Source organism: Coregonus clupeaformis, chromosome 20 (assembly GCF_020615455.1).
Source record: "Coregonus clupeaformis isolate EN_2021a chromosome 20, ASM2061545v1, whole genome shotgun sequence".
Classification (NCBI taxonomy): Eukaryota; Metazoa; Chordata; class Actinopteri; order Salmoniformes; family Salmonidae; genus Coregonus; species Coregonus clupeaformis.
This window is the reverse complement of record NC_059211.1, coordinates 59573067-59584703: the sequence shown is the minus strand read 5'-3', so window position 1 is coordinate 59584703 and position 11637 is coordinate 59573067. Positions and strand designations below refer to the sequence as shown.

Here is an 11637-nt window from a genome sequence, read left to right as displayed (position 1 = left end):
TTGAAAAACAAATGATAGTCCCACTAAGCCCAAACCAGATGGGATGGCGTATCGCTGCAGAATGCTGTGGTAGCCATGCCTTGAATTCTAAATCAATCACAGACAGTGTCACCAGCAAAGCACCCCCACACCATAACACCTCCTCCTCCATGCTTTACAGTGGGAAATACACATGCGGATATAATCCATTCACCCACACCGCGTCTCACAAAGACACAGCGGTTGGAACCAATAATGTCAAATTTGGACTCCAGACCAAAGGACACATTTCCACCGGTCTAATGTCCATTGCTCGTGTTTCTTGGCCCAAGCAAGTCTCTTCTTCTTAATGGTGTCCTTTAGTAGTGGTTTCTTTGCAGCAATTCGACAATGAAGGCCTGATTCACACAGTCTCCTGAACAGTCGATGTTGAGATGTGTCTGTTACGAGAACTCTGTGAAGCATTTATTTGGGCTGCAATTTCTGAGGCTGGTAACTCTAATGAACTTATCCTCTGCAGCAGAGGTAACTCTGGGTCTTCTATTCCTGTGGTGGTCCTCATGAGAGCCAGTTTCATCATAGCGCTTGATGGTTTTTGCGACTGCACTTGAAGAAACTTTAAAAGTTCTTGAAATGTTCCGTATTGACTGACCTTCATGTTTCAAAGTAATGATGGACTGTCATTTCTCTTTGCTTATTTGAGCTGTTCTTGCCATAATATGGACTTGTTTTTTTACCAAATAGGGCTATCTTCTGTATACCCCCCTACCTTGTCACAACACAACTGATTGGCTCAAACGCATTAAGGAAAGAAATTCCACAAATTAACTTTTAAGAAGGCACACCTGTTAATTGAAATGCATTCCAGGTGACTACCTCATGAAGCTGGTTGAGAGACTGCCAAGAGTGTGCAAAGCTGTCATCAAGGCAAAGGGTGGCTATTTGAAAAATCTCAAATCTCAAATATATTTGGACTTGTTTAACACTTTTTTGGTTACTACATGATTCCATATGTGTTATTTCATAGTTGTGATGTGTTCACTATCATTCTACAATGTAGAAAATAGTAAAAAAAATAAAGGAAAACCCTTGAATGACTAGCTGTTCTAAAACTTTTGACCGGTAGTGTAGGCCTACACTTTTCACTTAACTTTACTGCACAATGAGTATCTCAAAGTTGGCTAGGTTACATACTTATCCCCGGGTTTTATAATTCATGTTAAAAATGACAGCTTTGTGTTTGCTGCGAGGATGACCAACCATGACTGGGGGCACTGGGCGCATCAAAACAGCTGTGCAGTTGCTAACCAATGACAATCGGAAGAAACCTCTCGAAGTATAGATTCCCAAGCGTCCGTTTTCAAACACAACCTACACATTATCAAACCATCGCAATTGCAATGCAATTCCTGTCAGAGCGCTTGGTTTCCCGTGAGCAAGGAGATGCGTACAAAGCTGTGTACCTGTAGGATAACTGAACGAGGCTTTTGGAGTCACTTGTGGAATTTTAGACTTGCACGCATGACGATGCCTTATCTGGCTAAACCGCTGTTTTTACTCTTCTGTCTGGTCGTTACCGGGGAATGCCGTAAGCACGGACACCGAGTACGGAGATGGACGGGAACCGTGGAGACGGCAAAGCATGGCACAGAGACAGCAAAGCATGGCACGTAAGTGGTACCCGATACTGTTCACCCAGGAGTGGTTCTTTGGTGTGCAATGGTTCAATATCCGTTTAGTGTCTTCTGTCTGTCTGCTTGGGTCTTCGCTTTGATGCGGATTTCATCATTGAAATACACAAAACTTGATAGTCTGAATTGGACATGGAAAAACTATCCAATAACTACAGTCATTGTAATGGACAGAGAGGGGCGGTGAAAATCTAACAAAACCCAGACAGACAGTGGTAGAAGACACGCAACCTGGTCTCAGAGCATTTCGTATTATTCTGCACATAAATCGGACCATGTAGCTCAGTTGGTAGAGCATGGCACTTGCAACGCCAGGGTTGTGGGTTCGTTTCCCACGGGGGACCAGTATGAAAATGTAGGCACTCACTAACTGTAAGTCGCTCTGGATAAGAGCGTCTGCTAAATGACTAAAATGTAAAATCGGAGACACTCCATTTAGTTGATATGTTAGGTTTGGTATGGTTACATAAGACAGATTGTCACTTGGGGCAAAAACTATAACGGGAATGTCTAGCTACACAAAGGTTGTGAGTTCGAATCTCATTACGGACAATTTTAGCATTTTAGCTAATTAGCACCTTTTCAACTACTTACTACTTTTAGCTACTTTGCATCTACTTAAGATGTTAGATAACCTTTCCCCTAACCTTAACCCTTTTAGCTAACCCTTTACCTAACCTTAACACTTTTAGCTAACCCTTCCCCTAACCTTAACCCTTTAACCCAACTCCTAAACTTAACCTTAACCATATCCCCTAGTCTAGCTAACGTTAGCCACCTAGCTGAATTCGTAACATATCATAAGTTTAGCAAATTAGTAACATAATATACTTTTGTAAATTCGTTACATATTGTATGTTTTGTAATTTCGTAACATATAACACATTTAGCAAATTAGTAACATATTGTATGTTTAGCAAATTCGTAACATATCATACAAAATGGGTAATGTACATCCACAAATTATTACATTTGATACGAAACGTAACATATCATACTAAATAGAGTGTCTTGGCTTTACATACAGAATAATGTGAAATGCTCTGAGACCAGGTTGCAACACTAGACAGCCAGGGAAGACCCTAGGTATAGCCTACTTGTTGTGCCTACTCATCAATTACAGTTTAGCGGTTGGCTGCCAGTGCCTCAAGTACGATAAGCACGACCACTTGTCTCAAAGCCATCTGTCAAAGCCATCAGGGAGGGAAGCACAGTTATCTGGATGTCACCCAATAGGGGCTGAGAACTGCAGTTACTGTTTTCATTTAATAAAGCAAAGCAACATGAATTTCCATTCCGCTTTGATTGTGCTTTATGTTATAGCGAACGGCAGGGCAGGAAAGCGAACACGGGTCGCTGGTGTGAAAGGCAAACACCTTACGCATTGCGCAAATAGGGTTAGCCCACGTGGGAATTGTAAAATGGCTCATATAGCGAGGATTGCTACACTGTCCCTTTGAAGGGGAAGGCATGTCCCCGTAATTCGACTACTCAGATGATGGCCTCACGGTCCGCCATCCCACTTCTGACACCAATGTAGCGAACAGTGCGGTAACTGGCTTGAAAGGCAAGCACCCTACACATCGCGCCATTAGGGTTAACCCACTCGCTACAATATTAATACGCTCAGAGAGACCAAAGTGAGATATTCTCCACTCATTTAGAATTGTGTTTGTTCTCATTCCAGATGGGCTTGTGCCAAGTAAGACATTAATTATTACGCCAGACAGTCGTCATTACTTATTATGGTGTTGTCTTGTGTTGTCTTATACCAGTTCCCTGACAAAGAAGCCTCCAGATGTGACCAAAAACCGCAAGCTGAAGACAGAGCAGCTTCTGAAAGTAGATGATCATGATTTCACCATGAGGCCGGCATTCGGAGGTAGGGGGGATCACACACACACACAAACACACACACACACTGGCTGAAGAATCCAGATATGCTCCTAATGGATGCTTTTCAGGGGACCCCATTTGTCTGTAAGATATCATGTGAAACACACCTTAAACATCATGCACGAACAGCATGCATTTCCCATTCATGGTATTTACCTACCGTAGTTGAATGCATGAACTGTAAGTCGCTCTGGATAAGAGTGTCTGCTAAATGTAAAATGGTAACTCTTTAGTGCTAGTTGACTTCACTCAGTTACTGAGTTCAATAGTTTAGCTGTAAGCGCATTCACAGTACTGTAACAACTGCTGTCCAACATGACAGTTCAATTACACACATTAGGTAAAGGGAGAGAACATGACCTCCAATTACACACCTTCTCCTGCTTGTTAGAAAAGCAGAGCTTCTTACTGTCTGTAAACTATAAATACTTTGGGATTAATATAAGTATACAGTACCTGTGTATTGTTTAAACAATTAGATTTGCAGTCTTGGACCTGAGTTTTAAGCATATCATATATTTAGAATGAGTAGAACGGTCAATGATGCCATAATGGATAGACTGATTCTATGCCCATTCTACTCTATTCTAATTCTATGGTTTTAAGCCTCTGTTTCAGTACCTCCAAATAATCAAATTTCTGACATCCAGCTACCCCGCTCTAAAGCATCTAAAGCTGTCTACTTAGTTTTCAGTTACATACTGTACTCTAGCTTGTTATAGCCTACAAACTTGACTCAATATGTTCTTTGTGCAGCAGCACGATGAGAACAATTCATGAGCTGTTTCATGGATTTACTGTGAGTGAACCCAGAGTATTTCTTAGTGCTTTGAGTAGCAACATGCATGCCCCGCCCACTTGAGTATCTGTCTTTTTCAGCCATCTATTTCCTGTATTTGAGAGTTGCAAAATCCACTTGTCACTTAAATCTCGCTGCATTGATTGCTTTCATTTTACGCCAGTGACTCTTTCATTCTCTTGCTTGTGCCTGTCATTTTTTCATTTTTGTAATGACTTGTCAAACACACTAAAACATTGCTGAAATGGCCTGAATGGAATACATTGTCTTTGTGTGTGATTTTACGCACAGTCTCGACACTTACATCACAAGAAAAATAAGAAAGATAACTTTAATTTGATGGGTGTACATTTTTTGTGGAATTGAAAAAAGTAATCATTTAATACAGTTGCAATGTTTACAAATTAGATGCGCTGAAATGAAAGCAACTTCTGAAAATGAACATTCGGATTATAGTGATATTATGTCTGATCTGACAAACAATGTGAAGTACTGTATGTTTAGATAGGTGTAATCTATCCAAGCGTGTGGATTTTTTATCCGATGGTACAATAATTAATGAGGCAGTCTAGACAGTGCAGGTAGGGTAGACAGAGCAAGTGTTTTGGTGGTTGCAGCACTGTCTTCTTCTTCTTCTTCTTCTTCTTTGGTATTATGGCGGTCCGCAAACAAATATTATAGGTGCATGCCGCCACCTACTATATTAGCTGTGTATCAGCCTACTATTCTGTAGTATGAATTCATTACACATTGTGAAAAAATTGCCCTACCAACTAACTCTGCACCCATTAAAACCTCACCATTATTCCACTACTTTGGCCCTATCTGACCTTACTCCAGGCCAGCAGCCTGCGAGGACGGGACACTATTGTTCAAAACATCTTGTAACTCTTCTGCAGTAAAATCTCATACACCCAAGTACTTCTCTGCAGCTGCCACCACAACATCTATTTTCTGTGATTTACGTTCCATTTCTGCCGTACAGTTGATATCCATGGCTATGAACGCCAAAAAACCAACCTTACTGAAGTACATGTTATTCCTATCACTCTCTATTGGTCTCGGCCTACTCACAGGGAGCCTCTTAGGGTCCCTCACCCTGGACCCATCTTCCTCTACTACTCTCTTCACTGCCTCATCATACGACACCTTCTGTACTACTCTGACCCTGGCAACCGCAACCTGCCTTTCTCTCACCAGACACCTCTGATCTCCAGCACCATGGGTACCCCTACAGTTTACACACACAACTTTTCCCAACGATACTACACATTCCTTTGTCTCATGTCCTCCTGCACACTTCTCATATCTAGGAATCTCCCTTCTACACACTGCTGCCACATGACCATAAGCTTGACACCTAAAACACTGTAATGGTTTCGGGACAAAAGCTGTCACGGGATAACTGACACATCCTAACTTGATTTTATCTGGTAAAGACTCTGCATCAAAACTCAGTAGTACAGAAAGTGTCTTCTCTGTTTTACCACACTCTCCACCAGGTCTGCGTCACACCAAATGGTGGGTGTCACAGACACCGGGAATCTTCAACTTCAGTTGATCCTCCTCAACACTTAACGCCACTCCAGTTATCACTCCTTTCAACGGCGCCCTGCTCCGGAGAGGAAAGCAAGTCACAGTTCTTGTCCCCAGTATTCACACAAAACATGTTCCACTTTGCTTTTCCCTGTCCGCCATCTTCTCCTTCATCAGATCTTCCATAAGGCTTGTGAAATCCCCTATTCCATATTTACTTATAATATGTTCCACTTTTCTCATTTTTTTCCTGTCAGCCATCTTACCCCCACCTTATGGCCACACCGGCAGCTATCTCGCTCCTGACCAATGTTCCCTCTAAATTGCGGGGGTGCTCGGGCGCGCAGTAGCCTGAGCACATGCAGTAGCCTGAGACTGCCGTGCAGAAGAAATATCAGCCCACAGAGAGAAGCATGAGATTGAACTTCACTCAACCTTCTAGGGCAGTGGTCACCAACCGGGATCAACTGGTCGATCTCCAAGGCATTCCTAGTCAATCCCCAAACATTTCTGTTAAAAACCTAACGATAAAGCCTTGTGTTCCTATACATTATTTTTTGGGGCAGTAGGTGCTGTTGGCAGTAGGTGCACCCGATTCAGCTGCCCTGCGCGCCAGGTAGGCAAGCTGTTGCCATTTAGAACCATGTCATGTGTCTGAAAGTACAAACTCTGCCTTCCCGGTGGGCCTGGAGAGCTAATCAAGTGCACTATAGGCCTACCACTGGCCAATCGGATGGCTCAGATTACTGTGTCTGCAGTAAAGTAGCAGGTATAAAAGAAAGCTACAGCAAAGTTGATAATGTGAGATTTCAAAATGTTTAAAACCATGACTAGAGAGAGACTGTCAACGAATAGAGCAAATAACTGTTGTTTTTATGAGTGAGTTCATGTTTAAGTTCTTACTCAGCACTGTCAACACTTTGTATTCAACACTTTAATAAGTCATAAAATGTGCATTCTTCCTATATACAGTCAGCGCTACAACAAGCACTGCAGCAGTAATGTATGAGTAGGAAAGTGTATCGATAGGCTTGCGTTGTTGGTATTATTAGTGGCTTGCATCTTTTTTAATATCTAGGAATATTTCACTTTCTCTGTTCATTTCTGCATGAGGCAGAAAAAATGCGGTGCGACTCGAGTTTTGCCATCAGCTGGAAGTGGTTGTCCCTTTTTGGTCAGTGTCAGTGGAGGAAAGGGAGAGCGGAGGGATGCTGAGAGGCGGACCCTCAGTCTGCTGCTCTCTCCCTACGCTGAGACTAACCATCAGATGCAGGCACCATCAGCCCAGTAAAATAAAAAGCAAATTATGTATGCTCACTAAGCTGTGCCTCACAAGTAATACAACAACGGATCTCTTACCGGTGTGATCATATAGCCTACCTCAAATTTTGTAAATATCATTTTAGAAAATGGCCAAACAACAATGCATTGGTAGGGCAATTCAAGCAAAACTAATATGCGTTGATAATGTAATGGGCATATAGATTACTGCATAAACCTAATTGCTACAGTACTGTTTTTAATTGGTTAATGTTGCATAGGCTTACGTTATTTTAAATAATGTTCAAAACAAAACTGAGCGGTAGATCTCGGCTTGCATTTTGACTCAGAAAGTGATCTTGACACAGAAAAGGTTGATGACCAATGTTCTAGAGTTTTCCCTGTTAACACTATCAACGTTTCCCTTTACTGTGGCAATTGTGATTGAATCAACACAATATTAGCCACTTTCAATGCAACATACCGAAACAAAACAAACTATGCAAGATATTTTGTTGTAGGCAGAATGCATCGGAGTAGGATTCTATTGCATTGACACGCACGACTCAGCCCGTACTCTACACAGACTGGTGCGGCATAACCAATCAGAGCTGCAGTAGGCCTATATGCAAATTGACCATTGCCATATATGGATCTGTGCCATTTACTTTGAACTGGACTGTGTTTACAGCATGAGCGGTCGTGAGTAGATGCGCTTGTTTTGAGATTAAAGCGAGTGCTGCTGTAGCCACGTGTACACATTTTGTTCAAATCCTTTGCTAGTTAGTGAGTTTTTAGCCCAGTTATAGATAATTTGTAGTCAGCAATAGGGGAGTAATTGCTTCCTACAAGAGCACAAAACATGTACATTTCTAGACATCTTTGAAAAGAGAGTCAGGTAAAGAGCTTTTTTTTGTCTTAAAGGGGCATTGTTGTAGTAGCCAATAGGCAGAGGGTAGCATCATTTGTTTGATTCTCTGTAATAATGATATGGGAATAATAATGCATAACAACATTTTCAGTCTCATGGAACGGAGGCCTACATTGAACACAGCACATTGGCTGCTACTGTAGGCTGAATGATAGAACAGCTATTTCCATGTTAAAATGTTATGGGATGCATTTTCTCCATTGTTTTGATGGTAGGCCACTCTGGTAGGCCCACAGTATGACGAAATAGCCACAGTAGCCTACTTGGCCACTGTTAACACTGTAACTTAAAGCGGGTACAGCCTCAGTGTTCACAGTAAACACGTGCTGGAAGTTGCACAGAATTTTCACAACGTTCAAGTTTGCACTCAGCAGACCCTGTTCCACCCATTTATGTAAATGTACGAATATATTCAAATACACCCTGTGTATTTATGCAAATGAGGAACATATCATTTTCTTTGTTTTAACACAAAATCATTGTTAAATACAATAACAAAAAATAGAGCGAGAGTACATTATAAGAAAATAAAGTGCAATTTGACAATAAATTGAATACCTGAATTCCCACCAAAATTCCTGAACTCCATTCATTATTTGTCCGTGCCAGTGAAATATTTTATGTGCTATAATTCAGTCAATATCTGATGGATTATACAATTTCAAAAAGTTTGGAGTATCTTCATCCATTGTACAACTTTTGCATCTATTAGAATTGTTTTTAAAAAATGACCGTTGCTACTTTAAGTGTGTGAAATCTAAGCAGACTTGTATTATTGGATGAGTTCAGGGCTAGTCTTTGTGTTGATGCACTTAAAAGTTTGCTTCGTTCGTTGCAGCCGAGAAATCGACCAACTCAAACTTTAGGATTGTTTTCTTCGTGACAAGACAGCTTTTTTTAACAATGTTTGGAGATGCTGCATTTGAAAACGAGAGAAAATAGGGAAGAGAGAGAAAGAGCATGAACAAGTTCTCTTTTCTTTTGATGTTTTCTTCTCAACTTGTTTCTTGTTTGGAGCCTGATGAAAGTAGGGGGGCTTGTACTGCAGGGGAATGAAGGGGAACATCGATCAGCAGGGGGTCACACACACATACATACACACACACACACACACACACCGTTCAGCGGGGCATCACAGTGTCGTGCAGAGCTGGAAATAGCCTGAGTACAATCATCCCCAACATCTCAACAGAGGGTAAATGGATCTAATCACACTACAATGGAAACGGACTAACTCAGGCACATACAGTTACAGTCTCCTCTCCTTGAAGAGAAACACGCATGTGGAGTTACACAGGACTAGAACAGAGTAACTAGCGGTGTGTAACTTTCTGCATGCAAATGGCCCAGTAAAGGAGCTTCCCTTGGACAGGCTTGGCTTCTTTTAGTCCCTCCATGCATTTTTAAAGTCTGTGCTCTGTGAATGTATGCATGTCTTGGGACACTGACTTGTAGTCTGCATGCAGTTTGTAGACTCACATTATGCAATTGCTTTGCCCTCCCCTTACATAAAAAATGTGGTTTTTGGACATGTGTGAACACACATACATTTTTTGGAAATGTTCACAAGTCAGACACGTGAAGTTTCACATGTTATTTTTTTACTCATTAATTTATTTTTCACCACTTCTAGCTACATCTGGTTTCCCATCCAGGAACTGACCAAGACCAACCCTGCTTAGCTTCAGAGACAAACCAGTAGTGGGATGCAGGGTGCTATGTAGCTGGAATGAATGTGCCAAAAATTGCGATTGTAAAAAATGGCAGCTAAATCAAAGGACAGGGTAACATAACTGAATATAGGGAAAATTGCAGGAAAGGGGGGGCGTTTTATTTAATCGCATTATCGCAAACATTTTTTTACAGATTTTTTTTTTACATCCATTTACAATTCATTTCCTTGCAAGATTTTTTTTTGCTATCAATACTTTTTGGTTTATGTCTTGCTTTCAATATCATTATTTTTGTATGCAATACTAAGAATAGTGTTCTTGACATCAGTAGTTTTGCTTAATATTAATGGACACAAAGTAACTCACTCACTAGAGGATTGCGCCATATCATAACACTGTTACTCCATTAAAGTTATTTAAAGCAGCGATCCTTAATTTAAACTTTAACAAATAGTTGTCCCTGCCACACAGTTTCAGTCAAAAGCTGAGGGATGGGGCTGGAGAAATGCAACCACTCTCAAATCCATAGACTATGCTATGGATGCAAGGACTGACCATCCATGATATAAAAATTATAGTTTTAACCATGTCTTTAAGCTATACAGTGGTTGTTTACATTTAATTTGTTTACAAACATTGGAGTAAAACAAGCTTCTATTTAGGGTTCTGATGGGGTGTGACAGTTGAACTAAGCTCTTGAGGCATTTATACGTTATATTCTTCAAGAATCAATGGGTATTATATCATTAATTTATGTCCAAAAATGGATGTAGCAACTAAGCAGAACTATGTTGCCATTTGAACTTGATCCATTAACCTGTCCCCCAATTATATTTATTTTGAGATTTTCACATGTTGAGTTTTCTTACATGCGAAAATGCAAATTTGATTTTAACTTTCACATGTGAACTTGCAATTTCAAAATGCGATTTTCACATGTGAAACTGCAAATTTGAGATGCGTTGTTTTTGTAAGGGCTCCTACCCTTAGGCTGTATATTTACACTGCGTGTACAAAACATTAGGAACACCTTGAGTTGCACCCCCTTTTGCCCTCAGAACAGGCTAAATTTGTCAGGGCATGGACTCTACAAGGTGTCGAAAGTGTTCCACAGGGATGCTGGCCCATGTTGACTCCAATGCTTCCCACAGTTGTGTCAAGTTGGCTGGATGTCCTTTGGGTGTTGGACCATTCTTGATACACACGGGAAACTGTTGAGTGTGAAAAACCCAGCAGCATTGCAGTTCTTGGCACACTCAAACCGGTGTGCCTGGCACGTATTACCATACCCCGTTCAAAGGCACTTAAATATTTGGTCTTGCCCATTCACCCTCTGAATGGCAAACATACACAATCCATGTCTCAATTGTCTCAAGGCTTAAAAATCATTCTTTAACCTGTCTCCTCCCCTTCATTGAAGAGGATTTAACAAGTGACATCAATAATTCACCTGGTCAGTCATGTGACATATGTGATATGTCATGGAAAGTACACTCATTGTATATAGTTTGACATTGCAGGTATTCTATCCATAGTATGGATGTCAACAGAAGTGAGAAGGTCTGGTCTAATCTAATGCATTGGTAGAGTGGGTTCATTGCTTTTAATCCAGGGATAACACATTAATCTCATTGCTAATCCATGATAAGGGGAGCACTCTGGTATCATTTGATGCACGAAGATGGAGAGATAGAGAGCATTGAGCACCGTTCACATGATACTCTGTACTGGACGTAAAGTGAAGCCACAGCGTACTTTTCAGAAATGTGGTGGTTTAGTGGCATTAAGGATTTATCTGAGTTCACGAGGTCAACAGTGAAGTTCATACTTATTTCACTCTTACTCTTATTTAACCACCAATAAACCACACAG

General features: G+C 41.0%; 1 protein-coding gene across 1 annotated transcript in view; it reads left to right on the top strand.

Moving 5' to 3' along the window:
* Window positions 1-1325: 1325 nt before the first annotated feature.
* Window positions 1326-11637, top strand: part of LOC121539586 (gamma-aminobutyric acid receptor subunit rho-2-like) — a 37301-nt gene continuing 26989 nt past the window's right edge. Inside the window, exons 1-2 of the mRNA XM_041848203.2 lie at window positions 1326-1649; window positions 3446-3552. Coding sequence (XP_041704137.1) covers window positions 1423-1649; window positions 3446-3552 — 334 coding nt within the window. The 5' untranslated portion in view covers window positions 1326-1422. The remainder of the gene's footprint in view (window positions 1650-3445; window positions 3553-11637) is intronic.